This window comes from Lampetra planeri, chromosome 6 (assembly GCF_965212315.1).
Source record: "Lampetra planeri chromosome 6, kcLamPlan1.2.h2, whole genome shotgun sequence".
Lineage (NCBI taxonomy): Eukaryota > Metazoa > Chordata > Hyperoartia > Petromyzontiformes > Petromyzontidae > Lampetra > Lampetra planeri.
Window position 1 is genome coordinate 15,889,998 of NC_136112.1, and position 21,236 is coordinate 15,911,233.

Here is a 21,236-nt window from a genome sequence, read left to right on the forward strand (position 1 = left end):
GTCAGGCAAGGGAGGGGCAGGGGGGTACTCGGTTGAAACTAAATTCAGCAAGAGGGGTACAGCAGCAGGCAAACAAGGTTGAGAACCACTGCGTTGAAGTATCATTTCATGTTGACGTGCAGAAACACTCGTGTCTGTGAATGTATATTTCCCCAAAATCCATGATATCATCTTGCAGTGGATGGCAAAGGCGCTGCAAATTATATATATATATACATGTTTAATTGTCCGTAGGTTGGCCGACTGCTTATACTGTCAGCATTTGCACTCATTTGTCAAATGTCAATAGACGCGCCGTTCCCAGTGGTTCTGCGTTGCAGAGGCGTACCGCAGCGTGTGGGTCCCGTTAGCACAACGGTTCAGCCGGCGAAAGATCAGTCTCCACACTGTGCGACGGGGGCTCTTTCCCCATGCCATACAGGTCACGGCAGTTATTTGACCGTACTTCACGCGTATCATGGTAGGTCTTTTGCCAGTATTAACGTATGGAGATTAAGAATATGTGTAGTAACGCTTATGACTCGTTCACACCGGAGTTGGAGGCACACTTGTTTATTTAACACCACACGTTGTGACATACACACTGAGGGGGTATCGGCCCCCTCACCCGTCTATCTGAGGACACACCTCTAGGCTAACCCTAGCCTGCCTCTGAGTCCTCCTCTAATGGGCTAGGGGAGGCTATCTTGGCCCGACACTGGTCAGTCGGGCCCGGTACCCAGAGTCCAGACCAGCACTGGCTCTGGCTCTGGTACCACGCCACTGGCTCGAGCCTGCGCGGTCCTGATAAGGACGGCGTGCCAGGGGGAGACCAGGGCTCTATCTAGGACGTCTTCCGTCTCCTCTTCTTAGCTAACACAACACTCCCGAGCCCCTCGATACATTCCCCTTTTATACCCAACCCCTCCCTGAGGGGTGGGGCCCCGGGGGATCATAATGACCGAATCGACCCCCCAGGGTGTCTGGCGCGGACGTCGCAGAGGGCACCTGCTTGTGCACACATGTAGCCCCGCCTACTGTGTTTGTTTACCATAGGCTGCCATGCATAACGGGCTCTCTCTCTAACACCCCTACATATGTTTGAGCCTTTCTGGCAATAAAACAGGTGTTAAGATGTTCAAACACCAAATAGATATCCATAATCAAAGGTTTTTGGGTTAGATCGCGTTCTTTAAATGTGCTGCAACCCTCCACCTCACGAGATGGCCAATCAGTAAAAAAAAAATGTGTCACGTTAACAAAACGCCAATTTAGTTACTTCTTCTGCAGCCCACCGGTGTGTTTGAAGAGTGAATCCACAACATGTATAATTTGAGTAGTACGACATTTCGCTGGTAATTACATGCAGCATCTTCGGGCGATTTGCGAGAAGAGTGAAGCCATCCACGTGCTTCCGGTCTTAAATAGTGCAGGATGACGTCATCATTGTTGAACCCCATCAGATTTTGAGATCAGAGGCAGAGGTATTGTATGTATATAATAGATTAGTAATCAGTTAATTAGTATGTGATTCCTTTATAAGAAATTATAATACGTGTTGTGTATTACTTAATAATATGCTTCCAAGCTGCGCTAAGTCTGTAGCTATCAGAGCGGTTAAAATTATTTGTATTTTTCTCAATTTCGATGGATTCTCTAATTAGTCTTGGCCAGTAATAATTAAATATTGAATGAATAAAAAGCAAAGGATAAGTCCTTACTTACTAACAAATCCAATCATTGTTCATTGCTGGGGGGGTTGCCCCCTCTACCTGAAAATCCTGGCTCCGCAATTGTGTGGATGGCTTCACTATTCTGGCAAATCGTCCGAAGATGCTGGATGTAGACGTTTAACTCCTCGCAATACTGATGCCGAAAAACATGAACATCAACTGGATTTGTGTCCCTGCACTGTGTTCCCCTGTTTCCTCTACCCATTCCAACTCTGACTTTACCTCGGTAAGTGCAAGGGGAGTGACCTCACCTGCAACTGTAATTCCCTCAGCCCCTTTCGCCTGCTCTTCGTTCATTTGGTTCCCCATAATCCCAAGAGGTGGCATCAACGGCTTTGGCCATGATGACAACCTGACCTCTATCTTGAATTCCTCCTATTCACCTGTTGACCTTCACCTTTGACCTTTGAAACCTGCTCCCTTAACACAATCCTCCATCTGTCCCGTACACCCCCGTTCCCCCCACTCCCCCCTGCCCTGTCCCCCCCCCCCCCGTCCCACCCCCTTCCCCCCGTCCCACCACCCCGCCCCCCGCCCCCCGTCCGTGGCGTCGCCACTCCCGCAGATGAGCCCGGGCCCCGCCCCGTCCACGTCGGGGGGCAGCACCCCGCACCGGTCCCGGCGGCAGTTGCCGCGCACGCCGGCCACGCCGCGGCCCACGCTCACGTACACGCACAGCGGGCACGACGCGCCCTCGCCGGGCTCGCAGCACGCGCACGGCGCGCCGCTCAGGGCGCACCGCACGCGCGCGGGCCCCGCCGCCACCGCCGCCCGCGGCGGGCAATGCGCGGCGGCGCGGAAGCGGCACAACCACGTTTCCCCGCCGGCCAGGATCACCACGTCCCACACGAACTCGGCGTCCCCGCGCGGCGGTAGCAGCGCGGCCGTCACGCCGGTCTCCTCGGCGCAGGAGGACGGCTCCATGGTGTCGGCCGTGTCGCACCAGGAGCGCGCACCCTCCGACCGCTCCGGGCTCACGAGCCGGCGCTACGTGTCGGAATCCCAGCTGAGCTGCAACTACAGCGATGCGGAGAGCCACGAGAGATACGGCTAGCGCTGAGCCCGACTCCAAAAGCCATATAGCCATGTCCCCCCCCCACCCCCACCGCTGTCGACGCAGAGGTTTGTTTCGCAGCCCGTGCCTGTAAACAGTAACCTGGATTCTTCAACAACAACAAGAAAACGGGCCTAATCCTACCGTGGCCTCGTGGTCACTAACCATATCTCTAAATTGTAGCCATAGTTTAATTCTCAATCTGAACTCCGTCCTCCTCAGGCACACATTCTCAGATCCAAATTGTAGCACAAAGCCATTTTCTATATCGTAATGCGGAGCTCTTTTTTACAGTGTTAAAATTTCAAGACATATTGGCCTCCCATAAGATTAAGTTATGAAATTGAAGTAATATTTGTAACAGCCGACGGCAATGGCGGCTGTGAAATCCTTCATCGCGTCCATCGTTTTCTTTTTCCACCGGTACTAAAAACGCTGTCCTAGCGACGCTCAAAGAGCCTCCCTGAAGCCTGAGGCACGGCGATCTCGCTCACGATGCGCCGTCCTCCCCGCCGCTCTGGAACCGTCGTCTCCGTAAACAAAACGCGTGGCAAGAGACGCGCCTGCAAAGCCATCCCTGACGAAAGCGGCTGTGGCCCGGCGCGTTCAGGACCTCGCTGGTGAGAAACCGACGAGAGTGCGGCGCAATGCATGTTGCACTATAACCACTAAATCGACGGCGCGCCGCGGATAGGCGCGGCGACGGCCGTTCGTCCATCCCCCGCCCCCCCTCCCTCGACGGCCCCGGCGACGCAGAACTGCTCGCGCGCCAAGTTGTCCCGCACACGGATTTCACAGTGAGCGCGCTCGCCAACGCAAACGCTCGTTTTCCAAGTGTGGCTTATGTCATGTGACATGACTGCAGGAGCAAAACAGCAACAACAACAACTAAAGCTTTCCAACGTGACGGGATGTCCCCTGAGAGCCATACGGTTGGTTTCACTGCATCGCGGGTCTACTCGGCGCTTGCGTTAGCCGCCACTCCTCACCCCAATGGCCAACCGCTTTTTGCGAGGCACGTGGCACACATTAGCACCTCTTCAGAAAGCCCCTGGATGTTGGCACATTCTTGGTGAACTCCCCTCCACAAGGCATAGGGCTCAAGTTGGCCTTCCAGTGGTCATTGCACTAAAATGCAACCACGTGTGCTTTTAATAATCACCCAATTCGTATGCATGTAGAGAGAGAGAAGGGAGATCTAAAAGCGTGGGAAATGTGTGTTTATGTCTCTTTCTCTCTCTGTGCAGACCCTGTTCTGATTGATGGGAATATCACTTGGGAAGGGACGGGGCTTTTGCGTTATCACAGTGGCATTCGGTCTCTGCTTCTGCGCTGCCTAAAGTGCGCGAATAATGAGCGCTCGGACGCGCAAAAGTAGAAAATGTCAACCGAAGTGCAGCTATGCTCACAGCCTGAAAACTGACGGACGTAAGTGTGTTGTTTTCTAATTACCGTGCGTTGTACATGCACTGCGTGCCAGTTTCTCAGGGCTTTGCATACAGTTGAAAGTTGTGGTGCATATGGATTTCGTCACTGTGAATACCTGCTGTTAGGTTTCTGTAATCCAAGTAGCGATGGGGATTTTTGCCGACAGGTCAGCTGTAAGCTGTGTTCTGAAGAGTCACTGGATGCACGAGTCCAAGTTGTGGGGGAATTCCGTCGGGCTACAGACGAAGGAATGAAAGCGATGAAACTCGCGGGTTAGCACCAAACGACGTCACGATGGGTTTTTTGCCGCGTTAGCTCGAGGAGTTACTGGAAGCTGTGGGGTTAGGGTGGATCCAAGTATATCCTAGTCTGGTACATTCCGAAGAACACACAATCATTCCAGAGGACACAACGCACAGACAACTTAGAGGCGTTAAAACGAGCGTCACGATTCCCGCCACTTGTGTTCCCCGAGCACAGTTAGAAGAGTTCATTGTCATTCCCCGACCGCTGTGTTCATGGTGAAGTGAAAACACGGTAGATTCACTGTGGAGAACAGCTCCTCCTGCACCTGGTGGCGTCCGTGTCGTGGTGGATTGTTGCACACCCCCGCCTCCACCCACACCGCCCACACACGGCACACCTTCCACTTCCCCACCTGATCATTTCCGCACCGTTACTTTTCTGACTCGATCATTACGGCCTTAAAACTCCACCTGTGTGTCAACGATGTTGATATCAAACCAAATTTAGTGTCGATCTGATTTAAAATGCCAAAGTTAAGAAAGTGGGAGAGGCGCGTACACTTCGCACGCACGCACGCACGGCGCTCGCCACTGAACACACGACGGAGGCCCTACTTCGCAAGCGAAGGCCAGACCCACGTTCCTGGCTTCACCTTCACGGCGTTGTGACGTACAATCCCAGAGGACATTTACTTTGACGCTGACGAGGAAGTGAACTATGAAGCACAATGAGTCGACAAAACTATGTTTACGAAATAGCAAATAAGGGGTAGAGAGTCTGCTGCACCCTTTAGCGCAATGCAGTGGTGTTCTCTCGAATGGGGAACGGCCCCTGGGCAATTCATTTCGTTGGTGACGTCACAGTGATACTGCTGCTGTTTGCGCAGTCAACGATTGTGGTTTTCAGGGCTAGCCCAAAGGTGGTGGGGGGAGGGGGAAGAGGCAATTTTACCCGGGACCTCACACAAAAGAGGGTTCCACAACGGGGCTGTTTCCTTTTTGGTTGCTAATGAATGGATAAGACGGCGGCCCACGTGGAATTCTGCCTCTGACCTCCAGCCGACGTGGAATTCTGCCTCTGACCTCCAGCCCAAAGGTTCGTTGCGACCTCTGGGCGGCCCGGTTGTTGTACTTGCTGCGGGAATTGGGTGCGACGCCGCCGCTGCAATTAAAGCACCGCTTCTGAGGGTGGGTTGTTTATAGATTGATTAAAGCCATGGCTCACAAGCGTCTCACGAATGAACTTTGCCACTGCAGTTTAACGGGCAATTAGGCATAGACTGCAGGCAAGCTGGTGGTCTGTTTGGCCGCCTTCAGTGATGTAGTGCAGACTGAGATAGCTGGCAGCAACTCGTGCACATTAGGAGTTTGCAGAAGAAAAATTTAGGATTTTAAGCAAAATTTCTGATTTGTTCAGATCATTAACATGTTTTTACTCTTTGGTTCTTTCGGTAAAGTCACGTAGGTACACATAGACATGACATTAACTTGCTAATCCCCCTAATCTCGCTGCCTATTCTCTCCCATCAACATAGTGCTAATCTCCCATGAACACAGCTGTGGTGCGCATATGCGACGATACTCTTATGCGGCGACGGAAGTTCATTTCATGCTAATCTCTCTCCCTAATCTCCCCCATTAACACAACTGACATGCTTGTGTTCGGGGATGAAATTCCTTTCCAGCTCAGACCCACCCCGCTTGCTTGCCCATCGCCACTAATTAACCTCTTGTTGTAACAGCTCTCTCGCTGGTTCATGCAGTTCTACTGCTGGATTATTTTTTCCCGCCTGAGGACGACCGCTTGTGTTGCGATCGAAACGTCGTGATATATTATTTTTTAAATTTTATTTTTCTAACTACGTGACTTTACCGAAATAACCTAAGAGTATGGATTGCTGCAGTCACGAAAGCTTCAAATCAACATTAACATGTTGTACACTGTTGTGACTTTGGGCTCACAAAAGCCACATCGGTCGATGCCATATAGAAGTGACGTCATGTTTGTGATGTCACTTCCCTTGTGAATAATCCAAAATCTAGGGGAATTCTAGACCTGCTTTTGATTAACGCACAGAAATATGAGTGTACAGTCCCTGGTACGCATACATTTGTGCGTGGCAGTGCAGACTCGATTGGCCTTTCAAACTGTTCCATTCACTCCAGTAAACGAGAAAATCGATTACACAAGCTCCACCGCTTCTCCCTGCAGCGTGAACGGTGCGTTTCAGCCGCTGTGTTGCCCGCTTTAGCATGCGGTGGCAGCGATGGCGATCGCTTCACACGCGCGCTTACCTCCGCTCGAGTCCAGAGGCACTGCTCTTCACATTTTCTCCGCGGCAGCCCAGCCCTGCCTCCGCTTCCACGTGTGTTTGGTCGTTTCCATACGTTGAACTCTTCAGTTAAGGAAAAACGTGATCTGACTCACTCTCACCTAGTCCTGAATCCATTGGGGACACATACCCTTCCATTTGAACACCACTGCCGTAGAGGGGGTATCCTGGTATTTTAAGTTCAGTATTTTATGTTGGTTATAGTTGCGTTTTTTTTGTTTACTCGGGACTCATTTGTGGGGATGTTATATAAGAGCACGCCATAAAATACGTCCAGTCTGTCCTCCTACAACGCGGTAGTTGCGTTCCTGAAGAATGCCGCTTCACGGAAAAGTCGCGTTATAATAAATAATGTATGTTATAGGGTAAAGCACAGTCCGCGATAACACGCGAGTTACGTACGCAGGCTGAACAAAGAGTGAGTCACGTGGGTAGCATCTAGAAGCATCCAGCAGCATCCCGCCTTGTGTGACGCTACCCTGAGGCAGCCGCTTATTGCTGCTCGCACGACGTCATTGTGTTCACTCAATCGCGTTAGCTCCAATTTGCATCCGCGTCATATCAAATGTCTTCCCTAATACAGTCATCGTCACGGTACATTCAATTTGCGTTGTGAAGACTACACGCGCTGTAGGAGAACAGACTGTGTAATTACGACACGTTGTGAACATGCTACGTATGTATGTTGAACGACTTATCAGGGTAAGTGAACGAGTGTTAACCAGACTGCACGGCCGTTGCTCTGTGTCCTCGACGTCACAACGCCGCCTTCACACACATTGCAGCTAAGGGAGCTGTGTGCCAAATGAGCCCGAGTTTGCATTAAAAAAAATTGTTAACCGGATGTAAAACCATCCTGTTAAATAGATAACGCAAAATAACCGTGTATTATATCGTTTTGCGTCGAACTGGGACCCATATCTCAGAGACTTTACCGACAAACATTCGGCAGTTTTAACAGCGTTGATTCAAGCAAGCCTAGCTGATGATGAGTCACTGAATGTCGTATAACCGGTGCTGAGTGTTGCTTTGTGTTCAACAAATGCTGTGGATGTGTTGCACTCCCAGAAGGCCGTGCGGCCGATGGGATGCGAAACATTTATTTTGTATGTGGAGGCACAGGTATGGGAAGGAGGAGGCTGTGTATTGTCTGCTTGGTGATCGCCGTTCCTGCCGCAATGGGCTGCGGACACGGCGATCGCAGCTGAACGAGGAGGGAGCGGAGCGCCGCTGACCCCGCGTTCACGCAGCCCATCCGATCCACAATCGTGATCGCAGCTGAGATTTTCGTACATAAAACGCGAACAATTTTCAATTGTGCTTATTTAGCACACTTGAACCGGGAGTTGAATTCGTCTTATCATTCCGTTTCAGATGAGTTCACGTCGCATATTTTTCGCTCGACGCACTGCACACTTTTGCAGGCTCGTCACATTCCCCCTGATCACAAATCAATATTTGCCAATTGCTTTCATTTCGTAGTTCTTGTCCGACACAGAGTGAGTTACTCTGCCTCAAGAGGCAATGTGCATGCCTTCTCAACGAGTGGTTATCCTTGAACAGAATTGATTTTTTTCATATAAAAAAATAAATCTGAGTTGTAATACAGGAATGCATAAATAATTTGGAAACTGGAATAAAAATCAATGACAGTGATTCTAAATCAATACGTGGACAATACACCTCCCATCAGATATCTTTCCCTCCACATCAAAAATAAAAGTTTTTTTTTCCACATCCCACCAACCTCACGACCTTCTGGGACAGAATAATATTTTCTGCACCATACGTTTAACACTCTAAGCAAACTCTGGACCGGTTTCGACATTGAGTGTCTCAAATTATAGATTTTTACTTGCACATTGTAACAAAAATGTTTAACTTCAGATTCATGACCACAGGATGGCAACCTCCACTGAACAGCAGCACGCAGCTGTACCGAAGTTGAGCTGCTTCGATTCGAACACCTACGGGAGCAAGCATCTGCCGTGCAGCCTGGTGTAGACGGCGCCGTGGTTAGTAGGGTTGTCACCTGTCCCCGGTGTGTCCCTGAGCCCGGATGCCATGACCCGGACTGACCCAGACTGTCCTGGCCACGGCATCTCTGTTCGCGGTGCAGACATTTATTACCACCATTGTGTTCAACTTTAGTGACTGCACATTTTGTGATGTCTGGGTTCGCTCTGTGGAGACGGTGGCAGCCTTGCACTGTGGTGGACATCGGGCCTGCAGCACGATGCCAAGGAGTACAGGGCATCCGTTCCAGTCGTGAGTGTAACCTCCTGAGGGCACCGAGTATCTGCTTGCGGATGGTGTTAGCGAGTTCAACGTTTGCGTACGTTCCCGTGTAACATCCACTCGGCTGAATTTCTTCCCGCCAGTTCAGACTTCCAATGCTTGTGCATAGTGGTGTAAATGGGCCGGTATATGACGGTACGCCGTATCGGCACTGCTCAGAACACCAGACACGTGTTGTATCACCGGAACGTTTAGAACGGCCAGAGGTGAACTGGCAGTGAGCACGGTGGGCTGCGGCAGGACGAATATCCGGCGTCGTGCCGGCACATCCACATTTACATAATAACCCATGAATTCCAGAGCGTTTTGTTGACATAGAGAAACATAATTTACCGTGATCGTCCCATCATTTACAATTGAATGACTGGCCTAAGCACGACAACCAAATATAGGATGTGGTAAAAGTTATTTCATTCCAATCCCACGAACACGTAGGCTTTCGCGACCAATATCCATAATATAGGTTTTTTGGGGTTATATCGCATGAATATAAATGTGTCGTTAAACCCGCCACCACCCGACACAGCCAACTAGTAAGGGTTGTCATGTAAACAGAACGTGCCAATTCGTTACTAGCACAGCACACCGGTGTGTTGGAGAGCAAATCCACAACATAATCTGAGTACGACGTTTCGCCAGTAATTACAACCAGCATCATCAGGCAAACAGGCAGATTTGTGAGTGCTTCGGTCCACGTGGCGTCTCCGTGATCACGCGGCATCTCGGGGGTGCAGCCGACTTCTGATGACACAAGCTGGATAAGCCAGTAGTACAACCGATGGGCCGTTTAACGAGGACATGTGTTGCTTCTTCTCAGGCATCACTGCATCGTTCCTGATCTTGCGCTCGTAGTTTGTCGGTGGCATCCTGATGATTTTTCCTCTGAGTCAATGTACGGTAGACTTTATTTATTTATTGTAACGAGCGTTTCGCGTTGTAAGGGACTTCTTATGAATGTCGTTTCAACGGCCTGGCACACGAGTAAGAGAGAGACGGGCAGTCGGTGTGTTTGGCGCGAGAGCAGGGGGTGGCGATGCTCGTGCAAAGGCTTCTCGCGTGATCAGTCGTCGACTGCACAGGTGGTGCTGCCTGTCTGCCCGCATCCCAAACTCCTCGTCACATGCGGGTGAGTGATGAGGAAGTCACCTCCTCAAATGCGGCCAGCCCAGCACCACGCCACGGCCCTCCCAATCTTCAGGTTGTTTTTGGTCTTTAAAAAAAAAAATCATGGTTATTGAGCACAGTCAACAAACGGCCCCTACGCATCAAGCATCCAGAAACCAACAGCACTAGGATCAAGTTCTCGGTAGGTAATAGTTCACGCGTTTCTTGAGTTGAGCGGAAGGTCATTATGAGAGAGCTGTGGTGGAGAAGAGACGATTCCACAGCGGAGCGGTGCGAGAGGGGTGAGGGGAGCTGCCGTCCCGTGGGTGAAATCAATGCGGTTGGCACGAGAACACGAGTCTGGATGATGGGATTTCTCTTCCTTTACGCACTTGGGGTTAGTGCTGCTCTTGAATAAAAAGCCGAGTTGCCTGGGAGTCGCTTAACATCAGACACCCAAAAGCATGAGCCGTGATAAAAATTTGCCTCTATGTAAACCTTTGCCAAGAGCTGTCGCGCAGAAACTGTCACGACTTGAGCACATTTTTTTTTAAATCATCCCGAATGTGTAAAATATAAAAAAAAAATAGTAACACTTTTTGACACACTGGTAATGAAGAACGTGTCATGAGTTCCATTTTGGGAGTTTTTTTGTAAGCAGTACGCTCATTGCAGTCCCTACCCATTCGCCACGGTTGGCTACGTACGGTGTGAAAGAAGTTCAACACACTCGTCTGGTTAAATTCCCACTGCTGTCGTCTGTTTCCCACTGTGGAGCCAATCGGTGGTGAAGTGATCAGTGGCATGGACACCCATCGCACGCTGTGGTCCTCACTCGGAGACACCGACCCATTGTAATAGGAGGAATGTGGAATTACACCACTCGCATTTCACATTTTCATCGTACAATTTTTTAATAGTAATAGTAACTGTTTATTTATCCAGGAAGGTCACACCGAGTCCGATGACTAATTTTCCAGGAGGGTCCTGCTGCATTGGGTTTTTGTAGCGTGAGATGTTTTCAGGCAATGTATGAGGAGCGTTTTGTATACAACGTGGGAGGAATTCTCACGAATCTGAGGAGCGCTGTGTAACAGAAAATGAATCTACGATCGAATAAATGATACATTATGTTAATGTGAAGAAATCCAATCAACGCCATGGGGCGGCCTAGTATGGGCATTTTCGATCCACACCGTCTCTTTAAATCCAGAACTCGCGTGACAGGAATCATTTTAACGATTTAAAAATATATTCTAGATATCACAGCTATGTGTTCGAGCATGGATCAAGCATGGATCGAGCTTTGTATCCTTAACAATTGGTCGATTCCCGTTGAATCGAGCATTGGATCGTAAAAAATACGTCGATTCCCGTTCCTTATACAGGCAAAGCCACGCCCGATGACTCCATATATGGGCCTAAAACGTGAACATAATTTATCAATCATTCTGTCGCGGATTCATTTGATCCTGTTTCCAGCGCAATTACAGTCCAGCGCTGCAGCGACGCATTGAGGGTCGTGCTGCTGCTACGTCGTCTCTGCCTGGAGTGCTGGCATAGACACACACCGTAGGCTCTTATGCTTATGTTTATACATGTGTATTTATATTTATGGGTATATCACTTTGAATTTAGAATTTAGCTTTTATCTTTGTACGTGATTGTATATATACCGTGCATGCATGTGCGTTTGCATTTTACAAGGCTGCAGCTAGCTTTGATTCTAATGAGCCAACATTCCCCCCCCCCCCCAACTCGGTTGGTGAGATAGCTCGTGTCGTTGGAAAAGCGAACATAATGCAGTCCAGTACAAATGTTTAAAGCAGTTACGCGTGAACGCCCATCGACAGCAAACGGTCTGCGTGCGAGATCGGCTACGCACTGCGTTTCGTGTTATTTGTGCGCGAGCGGACGTCTGTGACGTGTGGCCGTGGATCCGTTGTTCTCGCACCCGCGTGCGCGCTGTGTCGTGTGTTTCACGCGGTTTGGCACGTGCTCTGTCACGTGCTCTTGTCTGATAATTGTCCTCGTGTCCAGGCGTGTTGTCTGTGTCCAGGCGCGTTGTCTGTGCAGGATTCTAGCGGACGGGTGAACATAAATCACGATCAACTTGCTGCAGATTATCTAAGTCCTACCAGAATCAGGAGTTTTACGTCGAGGTGAGAAATCCGATGAGCTATGAAGCTTTTTCACAGATGTCCAGTCGTAGGGGCACGGGGGTCAGAAAGTTACAACGACAAACAATGCAAACCCCGATAGGAGTGCAAAGTATATGAAAGGTAAACAATTAAATTATAAATAAATGACGTTTACAGATACAAATCACAAAAGTAGATGAATTCCGGACGATTTTTCAAAAATAAATGCAAACTTGGGCAAGGCGGCAATGTCACCGTGGGAGTTTGCAGTAGCTCTCTCCCCGTGGTCGCGTGGATTTTTCTCTGGGTCCTCCGGGTTTTCTCTCCACATTTAGAATCAACGTCACGCGTTTAAGAGTCCAGTAGTCTCTCGATTATCTATGCCAATGACGGGGAGGACGGCCGCAGATAATTAAAAATCACGGATAATCCCAACATATCCATTTTCTGCGGATTTCTATGCCAAAAGCCAAGTATAAGTTATGTTTAAGTTAGGAACATTTAGTTTATTTAATGATTCTTATCGATTTAAAACGAATACTAATGATCGATCAGTCGATGTGCATGCTCAGTGATAACTCTTTCCTGCTGCCTTCCAGCAGAAGACTACGCCCACTAAGTTGACAACAGCAGAGCCACGCCACTCAATCACTCAAACTCCGCCCACTGTTGTAAATATATGGCAACTACTGTACTGTAGAGGCGATCACGTGGATTTCGGATTAACTGGAGCAACATTTGTTCGGTTTAACCACATGACTTGTAACAAACATTTCCAAGAATAACAATGTAGAACTGTTTTTAGATTATTAATTTGAGCTTAAGAGAAAATCCATGAGTTATTAAATAATCTAAATGTCAAACAAAGTAAAATGGGAGCTACCACTTCTGATGTGGGTAATTGGGATTTACCATGGGCTAGTCTACCTAAGGAGTGAGTTTCAGATTTAAACGCGTGAGATTTATTTTATTTTGACGAACATTTTTGGATAGTTTGCATGATGTGGATTTGTGCTCACATAAGTGACATCACTGGACGCCACTCGGCAGAATATGTTGGCAGGAAAACAGCACAGGTGATGTAATATTAGTCACTTGGCTTTTTGGAATAACCCGAAACACTTTTCTTAGATACCGTCCGAAAATCCTATCTTGTCTTTATTTTTGTGTTTATTTATTAATATTGGAAGCACATCTCCAGTTTTCGCATTGATGTTTTTACCACGGCGCCACTCAACTATTTCATCCAGGATTAAAACACTTTCTCAACATTAGGATAATTGGCCGATACCAGTAACATTGTGTATTATTGTGGGAGAAACCCCATGCAGAACAGGGAGAGAAAACAAACTCCACACACAAAGCCACCCATGTTGGAAATCAAACTCTGGCACTTATTACTGTGAAGCGCGGCGAGTATTACCACTGCGCCACCCTGCCACTTGCAAGTTTAAATGTGGCCAAATTTAAAGGATTAAGAGATTACAATTCTAGCATCTCATGGGCTCTTCGCCTGAACGAGTACAAAAGGGAGCATATCGGAGCGCTTTACTGGCTTCCACTTTGCCCGCTCATCAGCAGCAGCAGTGCCAGGAAGCCTCGCGGCTTGGCGCGTCTCACACCGAGACAGTTTACTACACACACTACTACTACACACAGTGATTGGATGGCACTGCAGAGGGACTTCCCAGAGCCGCGCGTTCTTTTCGGTCGGGACATCAAAAGTTGCGTGCTCTGAAGAGAACGTTGAAGGCTGTGACGCCACAAATTGAAATCCAGATTGAAAGCGCGTTTCTTTTGAAACTGCTTTTTTCTGTTTAGTTTGTTCCTCCGATTTAGCACGGTTGGCTACGTACGGTGCGAAAGAAGTTCTTACGTAGAAACGTCTGCCCATTTTCCTTCTGGTGCCAGCGCCATCGTGTAAACTGGTGATTGTTATTGAGAATAAATGCCCTGCAGGTCCCCGTTGAAGACGACATCATTTAATTGTCTCCATTTTATGAGGTAGCATTGCTCATGGCGACGTCTAAAATTACCACTGTTCACATCGCAGCTCCCTCTTGCTTCATCACAACTCGCACCGGGCTTATGGCCTTAATAATTCTGGCTGTCGCCTCATGAGGCTGGTTGTAATTACCGACGAAACGTCACAGTACTGGAATTGTAAATGTAGTAGTGGGTTTACTTTCAAACACACCGGTGTGCTGCACTAGTAACTAATTGGCACGTTCTGTTTACGTGACGAACCTTACTGATTGGCCGTGTCAGGTGGTGGCGGGTTCAACGACACATTTAAGGATCTAACCCCAAAAAACACCTCTATTATGGACAATGTTGGTCGCGAAAGCCTCCTGCTACGACTGCGTGTTAAACTGCTGATCTCCTGTTGCACACAATCTCTGGACAGGCTAAACCTCCCCCACTGTTAGGACCCCGATACCGTTTAGACGCCCGTCAGTTTAACCTCCATTCAAGCTGTGGCTCCCTGCTCCAGGGAACTTGGGTTACAAAGAAACCGGGCTTGTGGGCGGACGACTTCCACAACAGCCCGAGACGTCCATAATAGAGGTGTTTTTTTCGGTTAGATGGTTGAAATAAAAATGTGTCGTTAAACCCGCCACCACCCGACACAGCCAAGGTTTGTCGCGTAAACAGACCGTGGCCAATTCGTGACAAGTACAGCAGCACACCGGCTGTGTGTTGGAGAACAATTACACGGCACATCCCCGAGATGTTTGATTACATCTCCGCTTTGTTCTCCGCTCTCCAAGGGGTTTGCGCATTCGTGAATGTGAGGCCACGAACCCCGATGCTGCAGTTACCGTCGGCTTCCATTGATTGCCGTGTGGATATTTATTGTGAGAGTTATATTTTTTGTCAAACTGTTCATATTTAAGAGTATTAATTTATGTTATATTTATACAATTTTCTTAGTGTCACGTTTGCACAGTTTGTATTTGCACTGATTGTGTGCACTTATTTTGTTTACGCTGCTTACAGGGGTATATCTCACACACACACACACGTGTATTGTATAAATGTCAGTATTTCCTCCCATAGGGTGTCGTCACACCATTCCTGCCACGCAAGAGATGTTAACATCATGTTAACATCATGTTCACATCATGTTAACATCATGTGAACATCATGTTAACATCATGTTAACAGGGTCTCAATTCATTTTAAATGTAGGACGATGATGGACATGATATGGAGGATGTCATAGCGATCCTGGGAAGGCCTCACTGCAATGAGTTCTAAGACTCATTTTTAAAGATTTTTAGGTAGTACCCAGAAGAATACAGGTTTAGGGGGGGGGGGGCTAAGACTCAAACATCCTCACAGATGGATGCAGGAATCCACGTGCTCTGCTGCTGTCACCCGGCCATCTTAACGTGATCCACCAGCTCATGCCTCCTCGGGGATGGATTGTATGCTCCGTGCAAACACCGTGCAGATTCCTATTTAACGCTGAGTCGACCTAGGAGAGGCTCGGAAGCAGCTCTGAAATCACTCGCCACCGGTGAATAGCAGGGCCGGTGATTAAATTCAAGTTGGCGGCTTCGTAGCGCGGTGCACGAACCATCGCACTCCTCACATTACCCACGCAAACACCCACGCGCATTCATACGGGATCCACTCGCATACGCCGTCCAACGTACACGCGTATACAAAAAATCGCACGAAAACACAGTTCTTCACCACGTACCCTTATCGACTATCCACGTAAATCAGTGCTGCCTGTTCTGGAGCCTCCCCTAGGTCAACTCGGCCTTGAATGGGTGACTGGTGGAGTGTGCGCTTTCGGGGCAAGGGTTGGTGGATCACCGCAGGATCGGGGTTGATTTGGGCTGTTGTGGTGGAGGTTTTGCGGATCGTCAGTCGTTGCACCAACAGCAGTGTTGTCATCTTCATCGGTCATCATTCATCCTAAATGATCCTCACTTATCAAGCCCGTCTTCATTGGCTAGGCATGAATATTAAGATATACACATTCCTCTGAAATAACATTGTTGTTAACATAACAATGATTAGTTTTTTTTGCAAATGCAGTCGATTTCAAGACTGCGAAGTACCATTTGAGTGGGAATTATTAAAAGAGTTGAATTACCTCCGTCGATTTAAAAATGGACTCTGTTGTGTCCCTCGGATGAATACGCAAACCCTTGTTACGGGAGAGGGACGCGTTTACAGCCATGCATAGTTTGTTGGAGAAACACGGAATGTTTATCAAACACGTAATTCTTAGGCCTGGCTCTATGAGAATGCCATTCGGCGAACCACTCTGTAAGGGGCATTACACATTGCCCTATGAGTATTCTCCATCGGGGTGACTGGGTGGCTACACGTAATGTGAAATATACATCGTTTCAAGACCGAGAATAATTTACTGTCGAAGTTGGCTCATTGGTGAGCATCATTGGCCGGAGGCTGTCCCGCTGTTTTTAATTGAGATGTACAATTGCACGGTTATTATTTTTCTACATTATGAATCTTAACTACCGCCACTTGATGTAAACCCTATTTAAGACTAATTGAAGCGCAAAATATTCTCACCACAATTTCATCATTCCTTGTAGATTCGGGTCGCGGAGAAAATTTGGACCGATTGTTTTTTGAACATATATACAAAAAAATTTAATGTCTTTTGGACGAGGTTTTCGTAAAGTGCAACGGCATTTGTTTTTAAGCGAGAGAGAGAGAGCGGACACGTTGGTGTTGGCACAGAACGCCTTGGGACCTCTCGTGAACTGGGTGGCACGCATCGCCCCGGCGATTTCGTCACACGAGCGCTGCCCGCACTGTCGCTCAAAACAAATCTTGGCGACAATGGTGGGTGGGGGGTCCCTCGCCTGTGCTTCAGTTGGGATCCTTAGCGTAGCCCCCCCGCCCCCCCGCCCCCCGCGGCTTCATTGAAATGCGTGCTTCAGGGCACTTCAGAGTTTTGCCATTTTTTACGTGCTTTTTTATACCGACTGTAACCAAGCGTTAGTTTCTCCGAACATTAAGGCCCAAACTGAGACTGGCTTTTCCAGCTTGTTTTATGAATATATCTTTTAAAAAAAACTGGGTTTTGGGAGGGGGGAGGGGGAAGGATACATTTTTGTAAGTGCACGAGACACATTTTGCTGTTGTTTTATAATTTGTTAAATCACAAGATATCTGTAAATGGAAGAAGGGAGACACAAGCTGGCCAGCGGATCCCCGTGAACATGCGCGCGCGTGCCCGTGCGTGCGTACAGGTCGCGTTCACGTCGGTACGCCCCGTGGTTCAAACGCTAGCCAACTTGTTTCTTTCCTTCCGCGTTCTTTTTGTACGTCCTTATTTAGTCACCGAAAGGATTGGTCAAAGTTTACACCTGCAGCGATATTTGGTACGAATTTTCAACAGCGGCAGCCGCGTGGCGGTGTCGGCTCGGACGCCCGCGCCCTCGTGTGAAAATTTTCTCATTTTGCTGCAACAAAAAAGTAAATTTTAATCAATTCATTTCACGATTTTTAGATGCTTTGAAAAATATTACAATTCAAAGTACCGATTTTTTTTTTATATGCATGGATTGAAAATCGCATGTATGTTAGACTTCTTATGAGAAACAATAAACAAAATACAATATTACCGTCTGTAATTGTGTATTTTTTAAGTAATATTGTCAATGTGTACGACCACGATTTGTGAATGTACATCGGAGGTTGCGTTCGTGAAAGGTGCGACGACGAATATCGAAACGACGTCAAAGCGATGTCCAGGGTAGTAGGTGGTGGTGGAGGCGAAGGCTGAGAGGCGACGGATAACGAGAAGGGACGGACGCTGCTGTCAGCGACTTATTATTTGGTTCTTTCGGTTAAGTCACGTCTAAAGATAAAATAATAAATTAAATTAAATAATAGAATAATAATAATTCCTGCAGTCACGAAAGTTATAAAATTAAGACTGTCAGCGACGTCAGTGTGGGGTTGAGGCGACGCAAATCTGGCAGCAGCGGTGTTAACACTAAAGTGGCGACGACGTATTTGCGAAACGATGTCAAGGGTAGAGACGTAAATCGGGGTATTACTGCATTCATTTACTCACACCGATCGTTACATCAGGAAACCTATCATCTTCTCTCGAGGTAATCATTGCCGTCAGCAGAGGCCCGTGCTTAGAGCAGGATAAATAACGCACCTTGAGGCATGTGTAGTGACTTCGGACACGGACTGTTGAGGGTTTCTCTATTGAAACTTGAACTTCACTTAAGACCGCGGCGACGTGGAGACAGTAACGAGGTGAAGACAGCGACGACGGCCCGAACCCCAACCAAACAAGCCCCAAGCCTCCTCCACAACCCCTTTTTATCCACGGCGTGGCCCCCCTTCCTCCTTGGCCCCGCCTTTGATCTTGAACCCTCTGGCGAGTTCCCGAACCTTCCTGGAGCTTGCCCACACACTGTCTTTACACACGCATTGAGAGCTTGGGCAGGTACTGCTGTTCCTTGGCAGCCTTGCTAGGCCTGCTGTGCAGAATTGGCACATTGGCACAAATGTTTACAACAGAAATTTCCAAAGATTGGTGAATTGTGATTTGAAATAAGCAAACAATTCCACAGTGTTATGTAAAGTGGTAAACTTTTATATTAGCTATGGTTGGGTGATAATTTAAGTACAGGATTTCAGCACAATGTTTTTTTTTTATCTGTTGCAGTAAAACATTTCCACACGCAAGCCAGAGGAAATTTGCCAAAACAATTCAGAAGTTGAATGGTTGTAAGTGTAATAGCCACACTATATTAAGCCACTTGACATTTAAGAGACCATTTCACCATATCATATACAGGCTTGGTAGTTTTATTTCTGGATTGATTTAGACAGGTTTTTTTAGGTGTATGGTAATGTTTAATTTCTTTAGAACTGCTTTTTGTGTTAAGTGTGTTGGTCCATCCCCCCGCACCTCTGATTAGCACGGTTTGCTACGTATGCTGCGAAAGACGTTCTACATACATACATTCACATCTTTCAGTTTGACTTTACACAATGTCAAAGAAAATGTCAGAGGTGCTGCGGCTGGGCTAAAAACATAGCAGGCCTCCCTGGACTACAACTGTCACCTGTCCAGGTTTGACCTGAACAGAGTGTACCTTGGCAGGAATAGTTGAATTTTGTTACCGTTTTGTGGGAGTCTGCCTCCGCTATCGCCTCCTATAGGGAAGCCTTTTGAGAACCAACCCCAATGCGCCGACCGAATTTCCTCCAAATGCTTTCGTGGGTGCACTGGGCCAAGGGCAGTCGCAGCCAACATTTATCAGAAGCCCAGTCGCGCTCCTTCCTCTCTTTTTTAAACGTTTATTTTGCCCTCAAGCCACCCATCCTGTTCCGATTTTACACAGTTGGCCAGTCCGTGGCCAAGGAACGCCCTCTGTGCTACACGTTCTGGCCTTCTAGATCAGTGTTCTTCGCTGCAGGGCCCGCGGGTCACTGGCGCCCCCTGCTGCCCTTTAGTGAGGCCCCTGACGTGCGGGCCCCCGACAATACACGAATGTGAAAACAACCCCCCCCCCCCTCTTGTGGCGGGCCCTCACATTGCTGGTGTCTGATCGGCGAAAGTGGCCCACCTCTGAAAATTCGTGAGGAACACTGCTCCCGAAGGTTCTCTTAAGTCAGGCATGTCCAAAGTCCGGCCCGCGGGCCAATCACGGCCCGCGGTCGGATTTCATACGGCCCGCAGCTTCGGTCTCATTACGTGTTGTTTACGGCTCGCTAGCTATGTCAGAATAAATAAATCATAAAACTTTAAAGATGTAATTCCTCCTTTCACCACACGGTGGCAGCACCATTCTAATTCTATCTGGCTCTGCATCCGTGCCGCGAACCCTTCTCGAATCATTTCTGCCATGGCGACTGCAAAAAAAAAGAGAAAAGTTGACAGTGAGGGCCGCCGCTTTCAGGAGCGGTGGGAATTACAATACTTCTTCACTGAAAATCGAGGCAATTGTGTTTGTCTAATTTGTAAAGAGACGGTTGCCTTGTTTAAGGATTTCAACGTAAAGAGACACTACGAGACTAAACATGCTACAACATACGACAAGCTAACAGGGAGTGACCGCGCTGAAAAAGTGAAGCAACTCTAAGCTGCTCTGGCATCACAACAGCGATTCTTCACGCGGGCCTGTGAGTCAAAGGAAAACATCATCAAAGCCAGTTACGAAGTGACCATGTTAATAGCTAAACATGGCAAACCTTTTACTGAAGGTGCGTTTATCAAAGACTGTGTCATGAAAATGGTGGAGAACATTTGCCCTGAGAAGAAGCAAGACTTTATTAATGTTTGCCTGGCACGCAACACTGTGGCACGGAAAGTTGAGGACATATCGTCAGATATTCAGCGACAACTGGGGGACAAGGGGAGTGGCTTTTGATTATTTCTCATTAGCCTGCGATGAAAGCACCGATACATCTGACACTGCACAACTACTTATTTTTTAAAGAGGAGTTGATGACAACATGAATGTGACAGAGGAGCTGCTTGACCTCAAAAGCCTTAAAGGGCAAACCAGAGGAACAGATGTATTCGTTTCTGTTTGTGAAGCTGTTGATGATATGAAACTACCATGGAGTAACGTTTCTGGGATCATTACCGATGGTGCGCCAGCCATGGCTGGTGAGCGAAGTGGATTGTCCACACTGATCTGCAATAAAGTCAGCGAAGAAGCAGGTAACGCTATTAAACTTCACTGTATCATTCACCAGCAGGCTGTCTGCGCCAAACATCTCAAATTTGACGATGTTATGAAACCAGTGGCAAAGACAATCAATTCTATTCGCTCTAAAGCTCTATACCACCGACAGTTTCAGCAGTTCTTGCGTGACATCCAGGCTGAATACGGTGACGTAATATATCACAACGATGTGAGGTGGCTAAGTCGGGGGTCCACTCTGCAGCGATT

General features: G+C 48.0%; 1 protein-coding gene across 1 annotated transcript in view; it reads left to right on the forward strand.

The window, feature by feature from the left end:
- Positions 1 to 17,932, forward strand: part of LOC144719610 (voltage-dependent N-type calcium channel subunit alpha-1B-like) — a 156,980-nt gene extending 139,048 nt beyond the window's left edge. Inside the window, exon 51 of the mRNA XM_078595691.1 lies at positions 2,278 to 17,932. Coding sequence (XP_078451817.1) covers positions 2,278 to 2,766 — 489 coding nt within the window. The 3' untranslated portion in view covers positions 2,767 to 17,932. The remainder of the gene's footprint in view (positions 1 to 2,277) is intronic.
- The last annotated feature ends 3,304 nt before the right edge of the window (positions 17,933 to 21,236 follow it).